This window comes from Ammospiza caudacuta, chromosome 27, assembly GCF_027887145.1.
Source record: "Ammospiza caudacuta isolate bAmmCau1 chromosome 27, bAmmCau1.pri, whole genome shotgun sequence".
Taxonomy (NCBI): domain Eukaryota; kingdom Metazoa; phylum Chordata; class Aves; order Passeriformes; family Passerellidae; genus Ammospiza; species Ammospiza caudacuta.
This window is the reverse complement of record NC_080619.1, coordinates 4,497,963-4,516,992: the sequence shown is the minus strand read 5'-3', so window position 1 is coordinate 4,516,992 and position 19,030 is coordinate 4,497,963. Positions and strand designations below refer to the sequence as shown.

The 19,030-nt window shown below is 44.1% G+C and overlaps 1 protein-coding gene across 7 annotated transcripts in view; it reads left to right on the top strand.

Annotated features, from left to right (window-relative positions):
- Positions 1-729: 729 nt before the first annotated feature.
- Positions 730-19,030, top strand: part of ATP6V0A1 (ATPase H+ transporting V0 subunit a1) — a 31,825-nt gene continuing 13,524 nt past the window's right edge. For 4 of the 7 annotated variants that reach the window (XM_058820707.1, XM_058820709.1, XM_058820704.1 and 1 more), the window contains exons 1-17: positions 730-815; positions 991-1,132; positions 1,227-1,305; positions 2,232-2,329; positions 2,842-2,970; positions 7,232-7,335; positions 8,975-9,101; positions 10,701-10,783; positions 11,394-11,487; positions 12,797-13,009; positions 13,590-13,740; positions 13,930-14,069; positions 15,461-15,618; positions 16,717-16,807; positions 17,512-17,630; positions 17,900-18,116; positions 18,671-18,778. In XM_058820707.1, the coding sequence (XP_058676690.1) occupies positions 1,016-1,132; positions 1,227-1,305; positions 2,232-2,329; positions 2,842-2,970; positions 7,232-7,335; positions 8,975-9,101; positions 10,701-10,783; positions 11,394-11,487; positions 12,797-13,009; positions 13,590-13,740; positions 13,930-14,069; positions 15,461-15,618; positions 16,717-16,807; positions 17,512-17,630; positions 17,900-18,116; positions 18,671-18,778 (2,028 nt within the window). In that variant the 5' untranslated portion in view covers positions 730-815; positions 991-1,015. The remainder of the gene's footprint in view (positions 816-990; positions 1,133-1,226; positions 1,306-2,231; positions 2,330-2,841; positions 2,971-7,231; positions 7,336-8,974; positions 9,102-10,700; positions 10,784-11,393; positions 11,488-12,796; positions 13,010-13,589; positions 13,741-13,929; positions 14,070-15,460; positions 15,619-16,716; positions 16,808-17,511; positions 17,631-17,899; positions 18,117-18,670; positions 18,779-19,030) is intronic. The other 3 variants (XM_058820708.1, XM_058820706.1, XM_058820705.1) reach the window with 1 other exon arrangement.

Below are 19,030 nucleotides of genomic sequence, written 5' to 3'. Positions count from 1 at the left end.
CTCAGCAGTGTGAAAAATGTGTGTTTTATCATTGGCTTTTGGCAAATATTAAAATGAATATGATATGTGTTATCTTAGAAAATTTTGCTGTATTAATTTTTTAAACTAGTGTGTTAAATATAGTTTTAGGTTATAACAAAATGTTAAAATAAACTATGCTATGGAAGATACTCTTTTTTCTAAAGAAAGGACTCACACCAAGATAGCAGCCACAGGACACCTGAGTCTTTCAGAGAAAGAGAATTTATTGCTCCATTATCAGAAGAAATTAACTTCTTCCCACCTAGATGGGCTGGGTGATGCCATTAGGATTAAGAGGAAGAAGTTGACACTGCCCAGACAGAATCCTGTGTTTGAATGGAATCTATGCATCATCTATGAGATGTATGAATATACAACAGGCTATTGCTTTTAAGGGTTAATCCTTTGTTAACGTCGGTCCTTTTTTGGGTTTATTTTGCCCAGAAAGAGGTACCTGGACTGTCCATAACTCTTTGTTTTTATTGTCTCATATTGTCCTAATTCAAATTGTCCAAATTATCATTACTCTAATTATATTACTATTACTATTACTAAATAACCATTTTATTACTATTAAACTTTTAAAATTCTAAAAACAAGAGATTGGCTTTTTTACACCGTGACGTCACCACGCCGCTCATGACGTCACCCCGGGAGGCGATGCACCGCCTCTATCATCACTTCCGGGGCGGGGCCGCACGCGGTCGCCAGGAGACCTGCGCGTGACGCGGGGACGGGAGCCGGCTCGGGTCAGGCGGCGGCAGCGGCGGTAGCGACAGCGGGAGCGGCGGCAGGTAATGGCGGGGAACGGGACGGAACGGGGCTGGATATGATGGGAACGGGATGAGACTGGATGGGGTGCGGACACCGCGCCGGGCTCCCGGTGCAGCCGGGCTGTGGCGCGGCGGCGGGGGCGGGAAGGCCTCGCTCCGTCCCCCCGGCCCGGTTCTCACGGCTCCATCTCCGCAGAGGCCGCGGCCGGAGCGGCGCCGCCATGGGGGAGCTGTTCCGCAGCGAGGAGATGACCCTGGCGCAGCTGTTCCTGCAGTCCGAGGCCGCCTATTGCTGTGTCAGCGAGCTGGGCGAGCTGGGCAAGGTCCAGTTCCGTGATGTGAGTGTCCCCGGGGCGGTGGGAGCACCGGGAGAGCCCCGGGAGCGGGCCCGGTGCGGCGGGCGTTTGCTCAGTGCCGTGTCTCTCCCTGCAGCTGAACCCCGACGTGAACGTGTTCCACCGAAAATTCGTCAATGAGGTCCGGCGGTGCGAGGAGATGGACCGAAAGCTCCGTACGTTCCCGCTGGGGTGGATGTGGCTCTGACGCTGCAGCTTTTGGTTAAAAAAATAAAAATAAATTAAAAAAAAAAAAAAAAACAGGGAAGGCAGGCAGCGTTTGGAGCAGAGCAGAGGGATGTTAAAAACGCCAATTGCTTGTTTTTAAAATTTTAAAAGTTTAATAGTAATAAAATGGTTTTAAAAATAGCAATATAATTAGGATAATAAAATTTGGACAGTTTGGATTAGGACAATATGAGACAATAGAACCAAAGAGGTTCAGACAGTCCAGGTACCTTTTCTGGGCAAAATAAGCCCAAAAAAGGATCCACATTAACAGAGGATTAACCCTTAAAAACAACAGCCTGTTGCATATTCATACACCTCATCCATGATGCATAAATTCCATTCAAACACAGGATTCTGTCTGGTCAGTCCCAGCTTCTTCCTCTGAATCCTAAGGTGTCTTCAGGGCTGAGCAAGGTGGGAAGAAGTTCATTTCTTCTGCTAAGGCAGCAATAAATTCTCTTTCTCTGAAAGATTTAGGTGTCCTCTGGCTGCTATCTGATGCAAGTTCCTCATTCCGTTCTTTAAAAAAATATCCCACATACATAGTTTTTATTTTAACATTATGTTATAACCTAAAACTATATTTAACACACTACTTAGAAAAATTAGTACAGCATAACTTTCTGACATAACATATATAATACTCATTTTAATATTTATGAATATTTATGAAAAGCCAATCATAAAATACACATTTTTTCACAGGGATGAGGGCACAGGCAGGGCTCCACCTCTGGAAAGATAACTCTGGCCAAAACACACCTTGGAATAGGAGGTGAAGGAATCAGCTGCTGCTGGGGCCAGGTGCAGTTTGGGGGAAGTGTTTGACACTGAAATATCTGTAATTAACACTTTAAATGCTTCTCTGCAGGATTTGTGGAGAAGGAGATTAAAAAGGCAAATATTCCAATCATGGACACTGGTGAAAACCCAGAGGTGCCTTTTCCACGTGACATGATTGACCTGGAGGTAATGATGTGATAAGACTTAAACTGGTATTTGATTCTGGATGGAAATGGGAGAAATTGTCTCTATGGGTTGATAGTTGCAGGATTTAGTGGCAGGGGGGCATTAACTCAGTCTCCAGCTGTCTCTGAAAGCAGTTCTGCCAGCTCACCTTTGTCCAAATACAGAACCGAGAGTCCTCAGTAGGAATTTCACCACTGAAATGAGCCAAAACCTGCTGGAACCACATGGTTTATGGTGGTGGGTCATAAAGTTTATCACAGTTTTATTGATTTGAAGAAGCTCTATCAATCCAGTCCATAAAAGTCTGGCTGAGTGTGAGAAGTCTGCAGATGTGGCAGATGTGGATCTGTGCCACAGCAGGCTGGACATGCACCTGTAAATCCTGTAAAACCTGTAAAATGGAAATTGGGTGGAGATGTGAAACATCTCACTTGCCTCTGTGTGCTGACAGGCTGAACAGCACTCAATTATGGAATTAAGTCCTTTTTCTTTCTCCTTTTCACATCTTCCAGGCCAACTTTGAGAAAATTGAAAACGAGCTTAAAGAAATCAACACCAACCAGGAGGCTCTGAAGAGAAACTTCTTGGAGCTGACAGAATTAAAGTTTATTCTGCGTAAAACTCAGCAGTTTTTTGATGAGGTCAGAATACCGGTGGGGTTGCACACTTGGGGAGCTGGTTCTTCTCATAGGAATTACCATTTTTATTCTCAAATATATTTTAGTTGGCTGTTTTGGACAGCAGGGTCATTTTATGCTTTGTTTGAGAAAGCTGCACAAGTTGTTTTCCATTTTTCATGCAGTACACATAGCTACCCATGATTTACCTCCCACAATGCTAATTTGGGCTCGTTCTAGTTAAGCAATGGTTTGTCTAAAAATTGTGTAAAATAATTAAGGTGTGAGTAGTTTTTAAAGCACATCAACAGTCCCAAAATTTGGTGCTGCAATGAGCACTGTCCCCAGTGGGTCAGAATTTCTTTGGTGTACATGCAGAGGAATTAAAATGGAGCTGAATTTCTCTTCAGCCTTTAAAGTGTTATGTGGAGACTCATCAGGGTCACAATACAAAGTCCACTGAAGTGGAAGATTAGTTAATTAATTAATTGAGCCTTTGATCAAACCCTGAAGCTTTCAGAGGTCAGTTGTGGAGCAAAGCTGACATTTAAAGTCTTGGACATTTTGTCAAATACCATCTGGGCCAGGAACTGGCAACTTCCACTGGACCTGAGAGCAGCTTCTCCAATGCCATTCATGGCACTGACTTGAATCCTGCTTGGGAGAAGCCATAACCCTTCCTTGTAAAGCTGAAGCATCTCAAGAGTCTTGGCAGTTCTTTCAGAGAGCTCCTGTGTGTTTTTCAGGACATGTTTTTGCTGAGTAGATGTCCTGTTTCCTCTAATCTCAGGATTTCATCAAAGAGTTCTTAAAGGAAATGGCTCCTGGTTTTTACAAGGGCTATTGTCGAGTGGAGCTGGACTCCTGCACACTTCAGGCCATTTATCTAACAGTTTGTTTTTTGTTGTTTTGGCATAAGATATTGCCTGTTCAGGCACCAGGGTTGGTCCTGTGCCAGTCATAGTCACTGCTGACACAGATAGTGCTGCTGGTGTGAGGGCTGCTGGGTTGTGGGGTTGATTTTAGTACAAAAAAACCTTTGTCTTCGAGTGTTGTTGGACACTTAAAAGTGTCCATTGGACAAACAGGATTAACCTGATAATCCATTACTTTGCTGTGTTAAAGTAGCACTGCCTATTCTGAGAATCATGTAAAACCAAGTGCTGAGCACTTCTGTATTGAGAATTAATCCCAAATTGGTTTGGGGAGGGAAGGACCTTAAAGCTCACCCCCATCCACCCCCCTGCCATGGGCAGGGACACCTTCTACTAGATCAGGTTGCTCCAAGCCCCATCCAACCTGGCCTTGTTCATTACTGGCCTCTCTGCCCACTGCTCTTCTTCATCTGTGGTGGGATCAAGCTAAATTTAAAGATCAAAATCAATTTTCTAAACAGTCCATGGCAGGTCATCCATAAAGCAGCCACAGAAAGCTTAGATAGTCCTGTTTCTTTTAACAGTTTTCTGTCGTAATAAAACAAAACACACTAAATAACATGTGCTGCTCTAGATAAAAGCAAACAGAACAGCTCACAGGTGATGTTCAGTAAAATGTAAGTGTGGACAGTTTAAACCTGCCTCAGCTTTCTGTGCTGGGGGGAGCCTGAGCAGCCCAGAGCTGCCTCTGCTCACCGTCCCAGAGTGGCCAACTTCCTCCATGCTGCCCTTGCACAGCACTTTCAACACTTGAAGACTACAATAACTTGTAATTAAGACTGTGTTATTCATAGTTATGAGTTGCACAAGAAATGGCTGACTCTCCAATTCCTTCATGCCTGGCTTTTGCTCTCCAGACTTTGAACACGGTGGGAGGGAGGGTGGCAAAATGTCCCCTTGTTCTTCCTGTGACCATTCCAGCCCAAGCAGCCATTTCTTGTTCCAACACACCATGTTGATGATTATGCTCCTTTTCTCAGTCTTCTTGTCTTTGCTTATGAAGAGCCATATGAGCTGGAGAGATTTCTCTGAGAGCTTTGCCCAGAGTGTGAGCGTAAAAGAAGACTGGAAAAGTAACGGTTAATGGCATGCAGTCCCTTCTTCCTCCCTCTGACTCTTCTGCCATCTGCTTTTCTCTGTTTGCTTTGCATCTGTCACTTCTGTCTGGCTCTGGGTTAATAGGTGGTGACATGAATCCTTTTTAGTTCTTGTGAACGTTGATTTTTGTCCTGTTTGTGACCTGGAAGGGGCTTGAATTGTATGGGTTTGCACTGGGCATCCAGAACTGTCACAGGGCAGGACTGCAATCATCAGCGGAGAAAATGAACCTTTACTGAGATTTAAGGTGCTGACCTGGATGCTGATTAGGGGATCAATAAGCTATTTAAAAATGTTTAATTATGAAAGCTCTTGTTTTATGCTTCTTGATTACTGTCATGGAAATGCTTGGGAGATTCCAATCCTGAACTACTTCATCCAGTAAAAACTACTCCACAATAACTCTAACATTTCACTCATTGCTGGCAAAAACTCATATTCAAAGTAGATTTCCAGGAATCCTGTTTTCCTGCACTGGAACCGGATAGTTCTTCCATTTCCACATAATCTCAATTTTTTATTTCTGTTAATCCCCCAGCAGTGTTTTAATTATCCTTCCTGCTGCAGAGCTGCTGCTGCTGTGCCATTTCCTTCCTAGAATCGTTGTGCTCATCAAATCAGAGTTGTTGAGGAATGAATTTAAGAAACATGGAGTTTGTAATGCAAATAATCCTTGCAAAAGAATGTTTTCTTTTAGGTAAACAGTCTAATCCACGTCTATTTTAAACTGTTTTGCTTTGTAATTCCACCCCCTCTAAGCAGGACTTGTCCTGAATAAAGGACACAGAGCTCAAATGGGCCAAGCTAATTTTAAACATATATAACAAATTCTCTCTCAGGTGAGACAAATCCAAAGGTGTCACATTGTCCTTCCTTTTTCATGAGTCATCTGCTAAAATGTGCTGCACATCACAAAAGATTACCACAAACAGTGTCTTGGTTACTGGAAATACAATACAAGCCTCTAACAATTGTAACTTAGTGTTCTTCAACATCCTGAAATTGAGATGTCAAACAGTCACTGAGATGTTTGGTCTGTGTGTTTCATTTTCAGGTACCAAACTTTTTTATTTTAGTTGTGTTCTCTATGAACTGAATTTCCATTCAGTTTTTGATGTTGCAACAAGTCTCCTTTAAGTTGAAAGGAACAGGAATTCCTGTGTTGCCTTTCCAAGCTGAGTGAAAGGCTCCCTCCCTCATGTAACATCCCAAGCTGCAGCAAGTGTGTGTACAAGCAGTTGAGCTGCTTTTGGTGTCAGCCTTGCAAAAACTCTCTTGTGTATGGCAAACACTTTGATTTGTAGCAGGTGAAGTGTTGGGGAAATTTTTCACTGACATAACTGTTGCCCAAATACAGAGACTGGGGCTAAGTTACTCCACTTGCCATAGGTTTTGCAAGGCTGTGCTCTGTGTGTGTGTGGGTGTGATGTGTCCTTGGGTCAAACTCTGCCTTCCAGTGTGATTTAACAAGTTCCCTTGGTGGTTTTGTGGGAAAGACCTCCTGCATTCCACAGAGGGTAGACTTTGGCCCTCTGGTTCTGCTCAGGAACTGTAATCTTTGGCATTTCATTTTATAAGCTGCAGAGGTAGAACTAAATGTGAGGAGGGGTTGAATAAGTATGAAGATGGTGCACAAGAGGATATGATTTGAGCATCCTTGACCTGAATTTCTGACACTTACAAGGTATATTCCTAAGAATTTTAGCCTGCAAATTGGTTGAAAAGAAGGACAGTGCAAAACTGTCCTGTTTTAGTGTCTTGCTGGCCAAGAGATGAACCATGTTGCCAGCCTGCTCTGAGCAGTGTTTGTGTGTGATGGTGAACCATAAGGATAAATTAATTTAATATCTGGGGAAATACATGAGTCAAGTGTGTTTCTCTGGTTTGTGCCATTAAAAATGGTTCTTGGGAACATCACTTGTATTTAAAGCTTGAATTATTTTTTTGAATTCTGCCTTTCTTCAGACTTACATATCTCCCAACCCCTTTTGTTGCAACAATCCTCAAGCCTTTCTTGTATGGAAGCCCTGCTGAGCCATTCCATTTTTCCTCTTGTTTTTCTCCTTCCATGTGTGATTCTTGCTGTCTTTTCTGTCATCTTGTTCTTCTTTTTGCTGTCTTAATTTGCTCTTCCTTTTCTTTCCTTTCCTTTCTTCTTTTCTTTCTTTGTCTCCCACAACTATCTCCTGGCTCCTCATTCCCTGCATGCCACTAACTGGTTTCATTAGATATTAATTGATTTGTGAATTCAGGCTGAATTGCATCATCAGCAGATGGCGGATCCAGACCTGTTGGAGGAATCCTCTTCGCTGCTGGAGCCGAGTGAGATGGGAAGAGGTGCCCCGCTCCGACTCGGGTAATTGCAGTTCAGGGTTGCTGGATCAGGGATTATCAGCAATGCTTTGAGCACAGATGTAGAAACTTTCCACACCAAGCAGATGAAAGCTGATCTAAAACTGGCTTTTGCTCTCTGCTCTTTTCCTGGGGAAAAGGAAATATTCACTTCCCGGTTCATGTTTGTGCTTCACAAGTTTCTCTCCACATTTAACAAACTGTTTCTTTCAAGTTTCTCTCAAGCAGTTAACCCAGTTTGTTCTGTGCAAGCCTATCTGTTTGTTTCCTCAGGCATTCTGAGATCTCAGAGCTTTGTTGAAAGTTGTAGCTACTGTGGGCACATAATGATCTGAAATAACTGTATATCTTTATCAGCTGCTTCCAGGCTTCCTTGTACGTGTGGAATACTTTATCTGGACATGGGGTTTGGTCCAGTGAAGTCTGAGTATGAGCCCAGGACATTGTCACTGCCAGCCATGACTGCTGTAACCCTTGCAGCCAAAGTACCAGGACTGTAGGGGAATGAAAGCTAGAAACTGTATATCTAAATGCATTTGTTTCTCCTATAAGCAGTAATTTATATATTTTTTAAAGCTTATTGCATTCTGTTAAAAAACAGAGCCTGTTCTCTGTGCAGTTGTTTGGCTGTGTGTTACCTCTGTGTATTTAGAGGTTGTTCCATTTTGCTTAATTCACAGAATTAACAAAATCACTGGGTTGGGAAAGACCTTCAAGACCATCAAGTCCAACCCATTCCCTGACACCTCAACTAAACCCTGGCACCCCGTGCCACATCCAGGCTTTTCTTAAACACATCCAGGGATGGTGACTCCACCACCTCCCCAGGCAGACCATTCCAGTACTTGGTCACTCTTTCTGTAATAAACTTCTTCCTAATATCCAACCTATATTTCCCTTGTCATATCTTGAGACTGTGACCTCTTGTTCTGTCAGTGCTGCCTGGAGAAAGAGACTGACCCCCAGGTGACTACAACTACCTTCAGGAAGTTGTAGAGAGTTATAAGGTCACCTCTGAGTCTCCTTTTCTCCAGGCTAAACACCCCCAGCTCCCTCAGCTGTTCCTCACAGGGTTTGTGTTCCAAACTCCTCACTAGCCTTGTTGCCCTCTGTTGTATTTGTGTTGCCCCCACATGAAGGAAGGAATGATGAATCTGACTCCATGTTCTCAGAAGGCTAATTTATTATTTTATGGTACTATATTATATTATAGAATGCTATTAAAAGGATGCTATAAAAAGGATTCTTACAGAAGGCTAACAAGATAATAATGAAAACTTGTGACTCTTTCTAGAGCCCCGACACAGCTTGGCCCTGATTGGCCAAAGAGTCAAAACAATTCACATGAAACCAATGAAACAATCACCTGTTGGTAAACAATCTCCAAACACACTCCAAAGGAGCAAAATGCAGGAGAAGCAAGTCAGATAATTATTGTTTTCCCTTTTCTCTGAGGCTTCTCAGCTTCCCGGGAGAAAAATCCCAGGCGAAGGGATTTTTCAGAAAATACAAATGCGACAGCAAGAGCTAACATTAAAACAGGATTTTTATAGCTTTCATTGTGGTGCCAGCCCTCAGCTGGCAGCTGTGCTGGCTGTGGGGGGTTCAGGTGCAGCCCCTCAGGCCGTGCTGTCCCTTTGCAGGTTCGTGGCTGGCGTAATCAACCGCGAGCGCATCCCCACCTTCGAGCGGATGCTGTGGCGCGTGTGCCGCGGGAACGTCTTCCTGCGCCAGGCCGAGATCGAGAACCCCCTGGAGGACCCCGTCACGGTAAGGGGGCTTGTCCTGGTCTGGGGTAAATTTGGCAGAAAACCTCCAAAAGGAGGCCCCTCCAGAAAGAAAACTCACATGGCCCCTCCCTGCAGCTGGCTAACTCAGTTAGAGCATGAGACTCTTAATTTCAGGGTCGTAGGTTTAAGCCCCATGTTGGGCACCAGAATTTGTCCTGGTTTAGGGCAAATTTGGGAGAAAACCTCCAGAAGGGGGCCCCTCTAGAAAGCAAACTCAAATGGCCCCTCCCTGCAACCAGCTAGCTCAGTTAGAGCATGAGACTCTTAATTTCAGGGTTGTGGGTTCAAGCCCCACGTTGGGCGCCAAGATTTGTCCTGGTTTAGGGTAAATCTGGGAGAAAACCTCCAAAAGGGGATGCCTCCAGAAAGCAAAGCCACACAGCCCCTCTCCCCAGCCGACTAGCTCTGTTAGAGCATGAGACTCTTAATCTCAGCGTCATGGGTTTGAGCCCCACATTGAGTGCCAAAATTTGTCCTGGTTTAGGGCAAATTTGAGAGAAAACTTTGGAAAGTTGGCTCCTCCAGAAAGAAAACCTACATGGCCCCTTCCCTCAACTGGCTAGCTCAGTTAGAGCATGAGACTCCTAATCTCGGTGTCATAGGTTTGAGCCCCACGTTGGGTGCCAAAATTTGTCCTGGTTTAGGGTAAATCTGGGAGAAAACCTCTAAAAGGGGGCCTCTCCAGATGGCAAACCCACCCAGTCCCTCCCTGCAACTGGCTAGCTCTGTTAGAGCATGAGACTCTTAATCTCAGGGTTATGGGTTTGAACCCCATGTGGGCACCAGAATTTGTCCTGATGTGGGAGAAAACCTCCAAAAGGCGGCCCCTCCAGAAAGCAAACCCACATGGCCCCTCCCTGCAACTGGCTAGCTCAGTTAGAGCATGAGAATCTTAATTTCAGGGTTGTGGGTTTGAGCTCAGTAAGAGCCTCTCTTTCTCATGTGAAGCTGATGTGTTCCCTTGTCCCCCCAACCACTGGTAGCTGACCTGTGGAATCATCTGTCTGCTAGGACAGACTTTGTTCTTATTGTGCAGAACTTCCTTAAATTGAGGTTACACCTCATGTAATTATTCTTGAAACATTATGTTAAAATTTCCTAAGTAAGGTAGAACAATAACTTGTCAACAAATGCAGGAAAGGGGCCCTGGCTGCCCCCACGGACACAGCTGTGCAAGGAATGTGCCTCTGGTCTCCCTGGGAGCCACACTGCTTAAAATCCACTTTTTTAATCTTCATTCACTCTTTTGGCTTGATTCTGTAGGTGAGCTGACTGCACTAAGTGCTGATAAAATCTTTGTTATTTTTGGAAATCTTACCAGGTTTTCCTGTTTACTGGATTGTATAGAATCAATAATGGATATCCTGGAGCATTTTGCTTCAGTGAACACAAACACAGTGCAAGTATTATGTATTGAGGCTGAGAAAATTGTTCTCCTTGTGACTGTTCAGTGTTAATCAGGAACATTTCTTGACCTTTTGTGCACATCTGAGCTCTGATGGACAGACTCAGTGAGAGGAAAATTAGAATTCTGGTCATTACCCAATGCTAATTTCTACAATTCTTTCCTTTGTTCTAGGGGGATTATGTGCACAAATCTGTATTTATCATCTTCTTCCAAGGTGACCAGCTGAAGAACAGAGTCAAGAAGATCTGTGAAGGGTATGAAAGTCTGTAATTGAGAGCTGGGCAGCCCTCATTTATTTGAAACACACTGCCATGACTTTATTTCAATATTTCTCAACTCCCTGTTCCACAGTGGCTGCAGGAGCAGATATTAAATGTGCCAGAAGTAACTGAAACACATTTTACAGTCACACTTGCCACTCCCCAGCCTGTAATGCTCAAAGTACACCACTGCTGTGCTAGGGAATGCAAAAAACCAAGGCAGTGGTGATTTCTGGGGCAGGCCTGATGGACATCAGTGGGATATTCTCACAGTGGAGACAACAATGACTGCTTCTGTCAGCAGTTGCACTGGTGTGGCAGCATCTCCCCTGGGCTGGATGGCTGCCCAGCCTCATGACAGTGCCTGGAGACACTGGCAGCACAGGGAGCTGAGGATTCTCTCCCACTTCTGTTTTCTTTAGCACTCAGCTTCTGCTTTGGCCTAAAGCACTTCTACTTTTCTGTTTGACTTATTGATGTAGGGATGGAGCTGTGCTTGGCAGTCTCTGCTGATCAGAAACTTCTCTCCAGGTGCCTCTGGCTCCCCCCTGAGTGATTGATTTTCTTTCCATCTCTGTCACTGAGGTGCTCCCCTGTCTTGCAGGTTCCGGGCCTCCCTCTACCCATGCCCAGAAACACCTCAGGAGAGGAAGGAAATGGCTTCTGGTGTCAACACCAGAATTGATGATCTTCAGATGGTAAAAGAACTGGGGCCAATTACCTTTCTCTGTTTGTTTTGTTGTTTTTGTTGTTTTTTTTTTTTTTTGTTTTTTCTTTTTTTAATAATGTGGTTGAAACTTATATTGAGAAACTTTGGATCCTGTTAAAACAGGAGGATTTTGCCCCTGTGATACGACCTTGTTTTCACCTTCAGGTAGCTTGAGACCAGCAGTGCAAGAGAGGTGTTTGGGGACTGCTCAGTTGGTTCTGTGTCAGGATTTGGGATGGGTGGAGGGCTAAGCAATGTATTCTAAACAAATAATTACAGAGAACTCCACACCAGTGAGAAAAGAGGAACTCATGTAGGGAGATCCCATAGAGCATGTTGTGTAACTGCCTGCTTCATCTGCAAGTACTTTGAAAACATTTAAACTTTTTTCAAGCTGAGATACAACAATGCTGACATTAATTTACCTCTTCCTTTTTCTGCCTGTCTGTATATTTTCACATTGTGCTGTCCTGAAGAGCTTCTGCTTTACAGCTAATCTCTTGTGCAGCTGCCTGTGTTGGTAAAATGTAATTAGTACCCAGATCTCGTGGGTGCCACCTTTGAAATAGCTGGTGCTTGCTTCAAGGAAGAAAGGCAGTATGTGAAAATGTAGAAAGACTTAAGAGATTTGCAACAAAAATTGAGAAAAGGTTCAGAAACTAAAAGAAAAAAGGGTTGAATATGACCTACTTATTTGATACAGAAACTGTCTCAAGCAGGGAGTTGTGCAGTGTAGCTCAAAAGATATTTTAAAGTAGACAGGAATTCAGAAGCAATGTAACTGCTGTAAGCTGCATATGCCTTCTGTCCTCACTTTCCCTGCAATCTAAGACTTTCTACTCTGGAAATCTGACTTGGCCTGAGTTTCATATGTTCCAATTGGAAAACACCCTCAGTAGGAAACACTTTCTCCTTTTCCCTTCAGTAAACAACTCTTTCAGGGTGATTAGTGTGTTTTTTCAAGGCAGCACACCCTTTACTTGCAGAGCTCTTCTCTGCTCTTTTAACCTGGGTGGAGGTAAAACTGTTCCCTGTGATCTTGGCACAGTTAATCGTTTGAAACAACCACTGACCTTGGAGCTGGAAGAGGAAAATAATCAGCAAGTGTCCCTGGAAAAAGCTCTTAAGCTTTTCAGCACAGCTAATTACTGTGGGGGCTAATTACTGCATCACAGACTGCAGGCATGGGGTGGGGGAGCAGGCTGGTGGTTCATCCTCTGTGGGAAAGCTTCTCTTGTTGGTGCACCTTGATCTTTGGCCCATGATTTGGCCTCATCTTTGTCCTGCTTGTCTGAAAGGTGCTGAACCAAACTGAGGATCACCGGCAGAGGGTTTTGCAGGCAGCTGCTAAAAACATCCGCGTGTGGTTCATCAAAGTGAGGAAGATGAAGGCCATTTACCACACCCTGAACCTGTGCAATATCGATGTGACACAGAAGTGCTTGATTGCTGAAGTGTGGTGTCCTGTTGCTGACCTGGATTCCATCCAGTTTGCCCTCAGGAGAGGCACTGTGAGTAAATGCTGTGCCTGTGGCAGCACCACATGGGTTCACTGTTCATTGCCTTTTCTGTTTTGTGAGCCTCTGAGCACCATCCCTTGGGCTGCTGGAATCACAGAGGACAGCTTATTTAGCATGCAGGAATGATGGTTTAGAGATAAAAGAAGTAACAAAGTTGTGAGAAGCTTAAAGTTCAGGTGAAGGCTGGAATGGTGAGGATTTTACTGTGTGTGAGGCTTAGTTACACTGGCTGGGCTCTGCGGTCTTGGTGTCTGGATAGAGGAGCTCTCCAGGATGTTGGCAAACTCACCCTCTGCTCAGATAGTCAAGAGAGTTGAGTTTCTTGAAGTTCTTCCACCTGCTTTTTGGTTTTTTGTCTGTCCTACACAATATTCACCTTTACTTCTGCTGCACAAAGTGGAGAGCAGTGGAATCCTGGCAGCCTTCCTGAGCTGCTGCAGTGTCTCATTTTGCAAGCACACTGCAAACACTCAAGCCTGTAGTTTTCCAAATGGGGACAGCTGTGTTGGACTTCATCCTCCAGAGCTCTGAGGGTGGGTTTGCTGATCTTCCCTTTGTTTTTCTCTACCAGGAGCACAGCGGATCCACTGTCCCATCTATTTTAAACAGGATGCAAACCAATCAAACCCCACCCACATACAACAAAACTAACAAGTTTACTTCTGGCTTTCAAAACATTGTTGATGCTTATGGCATTGGGACATATCGGGAAATCAATCCAGGTAAATTCAGATGCAGAAAAATCCAAGATTTCTGTCTCAAATTTTTTAGTTGTGGTGTTTATCTGTATTGCCTGTCCTGTGTGGAAATCTCTAATAGAAAATTCTAGTAGACTCATCAGCTTTCAGTAGCAGAGGGGAAGCTGAGGAATTATATTTGCTAAATTGGGAATGTTGTCTTTTCCTTCACAGCACCCTATACCATCATCACCTTCCCATTCCTGTTTGCTGTGATGTTTGGGGATTTTGGCCATGGAATCCTGATGACTCTGATTGCTGTCTGGATGGTGGTGAGGGAGAGCAGGATTCTGTCCCAGAAGAGTGACAATGAGGTAAAGTGGCAGATGGTGCTGAGCTCTGCATTTCAAACAAAGAGCTGCAGCTTAGTTTACTCCCATCCTTTTCCCCTTGAGCTGACAATGCCCATTACTCCTCCTTTGGAATTTTTGAAGCACATGGACAGGCTGGGAAGCCTGAAGAGCACACACACACACCGAGCAGTGTAATTTCATAAAAGTATTGAGTTCCCTTGATTTTTCCTTTTGTATATTTATAAGAAATTATTAATTTCAGTTGTCTGAAGGAAATTATTAAGTGTAGTAGGTAAGTTGGCATAAACAAATCACCCCAAATTTAGCTGGATCATAGTTGGGTTTAGCCACTGCAAAACTCCCAGTTCCTGTAGTTTATACCCCATCCCTGGTATTTTTCCTATTTGCTGCTCCGGGTTGGTTTTGCTGGCTCAGGGCTGACAGGAACTGAACCAGAGTTAAGATACACTGGCAGGGCTGGAGGAGACTGGCAAGGTCTGTGCTCCTGGTTCCAAACTGATGCTGCCAGCTGGGAGTTGCATCAGGCTGTGCAGTTTGTCCTCTCCAGCTGCTCTGGGTCCCCTGTGGAGATCCATGCTGCCCCTTTATCCTCATTATCTGTGCTGCTCTGCTCCCTCTTGCACCCTTAATCCCTGCCAAGGGGAAACAGAGATTTTGGGCTCTTGGTTCACATGGCCAGTGTTTATCCCACAACAGACTGATTTCCCTGGTTTGACTTTAGGAGTGACCTTCCCTTGTTGGTTCTCTGCTTTTTCTACCTCCATCAGGGTTGGGATTGAAGGCACTTGAGACAATGGTTCATGTTCAGACTCAGGTGTTTATTGTGTCTTATCAGTGCTATCAGTTCTTATAAGTTTCTTATGAGTCTCACAGCAGTGAGTTCTGCAGCCCTTCATTAGCAGGGCACAAAGTGGCCAACAATCTCTTGTTACAAGGCTTTTTAAGACTAAACTATCCAATAAAGAACTCACACCTAGATTATTTTCCCTTTTAACCCAATAACTGATCACTCAAAGCTGCAATGTGGACTTTTCTGTCCAATTACAAAATACCACCCAAACCCATGGAGAGGAAGGAAGAAGAAGGTAAAGAGGAACAACCAGTCTCCACCCTAAAACCTCCATGTTGCTTCATATTTATTGCTATATTCTAAATCTCCAAACTCTTAAGTTTTTCACCCTGTGGTATTATTCACTTCTAACCAACTCCACACCATAATCCCAATGCTATAAATGAATTTTGGAAGTCTTCTCCAAAGCCTCAGGTCAAATGCAGTGTTCTCTTGTGGGTCTGTGCCTTTCAGCACAGAAAATTTAAAATTCTCAGCATCCAGGTTTCCAACATTCCCTGTTCTCATGGACTTTTTGTTCCTTTTTGGGTTTTCACACCAGATGTTCAACATGGTGTTCAGTGGTCGGTACATCATCCTGCTGATGGGGCTGTTCTCCACCTACACAGGCCTCATCTACAATGACTGCTTCTCCAAATCCCTCAACATGTTTGGTTCCTCCTGGAGCGTCAGGCCCATGTTCAATAAAGCCAACTGGTCGTGAGTAAACCCTTTGTAACTTTGTAGACACAGTCTCTTGGTTTGGAAAGCCAAGTGCCTGCTAAGGAGGGCAGGAGCCTCCCCTGAAATGGAGAATGTGAACCTCCTACCTCTGAATTGCTATAAATTTTTAATTAAGGGACTCTCAGGCAAAAAATATGGGAGCAGGAATAACAGTTCTTTATTAGGGAAGAAAATAAAAGGATAAAATAAACAATGCAGTGAACTAAACCAACACTGCCAGAGTCAGAACCCAACCTGACACCCTGTGGGTCAGGGTGTTGGCAGCAGTCCCATTGGAATTGTGGCTGAGCCCTCCTGCAGTGTCAGGGGTGGTTCTGCTGGAGCAGGGATACTGGAGAAAGGTGCAGTCTCTTCCTCTGAAGATCCAGGGGCAGAGGCAGCTGTTGCTCCTCTGGGCAATCCAGTGGAGAAGCCGTGCTGGTGTTCCAGAATCTCCAGATTATATCCAGGCAGCAATGCTTGGCTCCTCCCTCTGGGCTCACATCTCCCAATGGGATGCTGTAGTTCTTGTCAGCCATGCAGTGACATTCAATAGCTGTTATCAGCAGATGTCTCCCCAGAGGGAGGATTGGGTGTGAAAGAGATAGGGAAAACTGCCAAATGAACAGGAGACAACTGCCATACAGATGGCAAATAGAATAATGCATCTTACCTTGCAATCTGGGACACACAGTGAGAAGCAGGTGACTTGTCCTTCCCCATTGTCCTTCCAGTTCAGGAAAGCAAGAATTTCTGACCTCTGTCTCAGGTAGATTTGGAAGAGGGATGTAAATATGCCAAAAAAATGGCTTTTTTCCCCCAGAAAACTTACAAAAATGCAGTTTCTCATCTATTTCCCTACAGACATTTCAAGATTCCTGTCTCCTGCACCTGTCTTCCTTGTGATAGAGTAAAAAATCAAGAAACAGGTTTTTATTCCTTTGGGAAAATCTCTAGCACCATCCAGGTTCTACAACCTTGAAATTCTCTCAATTTAAGCTATTCCTTGCTCTCACAAGGGAAGAGTGTTAGTTTTTTTACAGAAGGAGGGTGGCATTGCTGTTGTTAATGTTTTATAATCTTGTTCCCAAACAGAGATGCTTTGCTGGAGACCACCCCCCTGCTGCAGCTGGATCCTGCCATCCCAGGGGTGTTTGGTGGGCCCTACCCCTTTGGCATTGACCCAGTAAGAGCTCCTCCTTCCTCTGCAGGCTTTTGGGCAAAATCCTCTGTGTCAGCAGAAAGAAAAGTACCTGTGTTCATTGTTCTGTGAAAGATCTTCCAACTCAGCCATTCCCTTAGCAAGTCCATGCTCCTGAACGATAGAATTCCTACTGAGATGCCAAATTTGGGATAGAGACCCTTGTTCTGAGGTCCATTAAAGGCTACTTTCTCACCCTTTCTAACCTGCAGTGCTTTAATGAAATCTGATTAGCCTTGAAAATCACTTTCTGAAGTTACTTTTTTACATTGGGGAAAGTTGTTCATCCCTTGTCACTTTGTACCTGCCTCAACACCTCTGCTCTTAACTCTGCTTGTAATATATGCCAAACCTTGTGTGGGTTGCACAAAGTGCAGGAAATCAGAGCTGTGTGTAATTGTTTCTTTAAATGGATAATCATATTCTCTCTGTTAAGGATACAGCCTCTTTTCTCCTGCACCTGTGAGGTACCATGAAAACAGGTTTGATTCCTGCTCAGTTACTGTCAGGCTGTTCCCAGCTGAAAGCTTGTCTGCTCATTTCCCCAAAATAGGACAAACACATTTTTAAAAACCTGGTTTTTTCAGCCTCACACTTCATGACTGGTTCATAATGTTTAGCTTAAAGGGAGTGTTTTCCTCCTCCTGTTTTCCTTCCCCTGGTATCTGACTAGGTGTTGTTTTCCTCAGATCTGGAATATTGCCAGCAATAAGCTGGCTTTCCTCAATTCCTTTAAGATGAAGATGTCTGTGATTCTTGGCATTTTCCAGATGCTCTTTGGTGTGGCATTGAGTCTCCTCAACCACATGTAAGTGCTTTGCTCATGGTTTTCTCATGGTGGGGGCAATGGAATGGCTTTGGGTGTTGTGTGGTTTGGGATACCTCCTGATGGAAGGTGCAGTGCATTGTCTCTGGTTGTGTGGAATTGTGCCTGTCAGGCAGTTCCTGTGCTCCAGGCCCAGCTGTTGTTGAGCTGCTGAGCCCCTCCACTCTCTTTACACTTTTATTAAAAGAGTTTTGTCCTAATTCTAACCAAATCTAATATCAACTTTCTTTTTTTTTTTTCCTTCCCTGTAGCTATTTTAAGAAGCCACTGAACATATACCTTGGATTTATCCCTGAAATGATTTTCATGTCCTCCCTCTTTGGATACCTTGTTATTCTCATCTTTTACAAGTGGACAGCCTATGATGCTCACACCTCCAAGGAAGCACCCAGCCTCTTAATACACTTTATCAACATGTTTCTGTTCTCCTATGAGGACACCAGTAATAAGATGCTTTACAGTGGGCAGGTGAGTGCTCTTGCTAGGACAGAATCAGAGATGCTTTGTGATACTGGAGTGTTTCATTGTCATAATTGTGAAATCAAGCAGGAAACATATTTCCACTGTGACAGAGCATTTCTGAAGGCTGACACTATGTAATGTTGTAGAAGGAAGGAATAATCCCTATACCAGGAAGTTTTATTTATCTGACCATAAGTCAGCTGTGGCTTCAGAACATGTGGATCCTGATTAATTGTGGAAAGCAATTAGGAATATTGTCCCATGTCTGCAGTGTGATTCCTCTCAGCCTATCTGAGACACCAACTCTATTTCCTCTCAGCAGTATCAGACATCTGCCAAATTCTCATTTTCTGCAGGATCTTTCAGATTTTTCCCCATTCTAACCCAGTCTCAGCATTAAACACTGTGCTCAGAGGTGGCAGCTGCAGACATTAAGTACTTAATTGCTGTTCCCAGAAGAGAGTGAGGTATTGGAGCATCCACATGCTGGGAATTCAGCCATTCTTGCTGGGTTCTGTGTGTGTTTGAGCTGAATCACCTGAGATTTGTGTTTTTTGCAGAAAGGGCTCCAGTGCTTCCTCGTGGTGGTGGCCTTGCTGTGTGTGCCATGGATGCTGGTGGCCAAACCCCTGGTCCTTCGCCAGCAGTATCTAAGGAGAAAACACTTGGTGGGTGATTCCCTTTTATATTTTCCATATGAAAACTGTTTATGGTTGAAAAGCTGTGTTCTCCATCCTGAGCTTGGATTCATGGGTTCACACTGCATTGAAACCTGTAAAGTGTTTTTGCATATTCCTGGGCATACCAGCAGGTGGGTGTTACAGAGACAGAGTGTTGCCTGCCTGCTTCCCAGATCTGGATCCAGCATCAAACCTGCTTTTAAAAACCCCTTTTGTTGGTAATGATCAGAACAGTGTCTC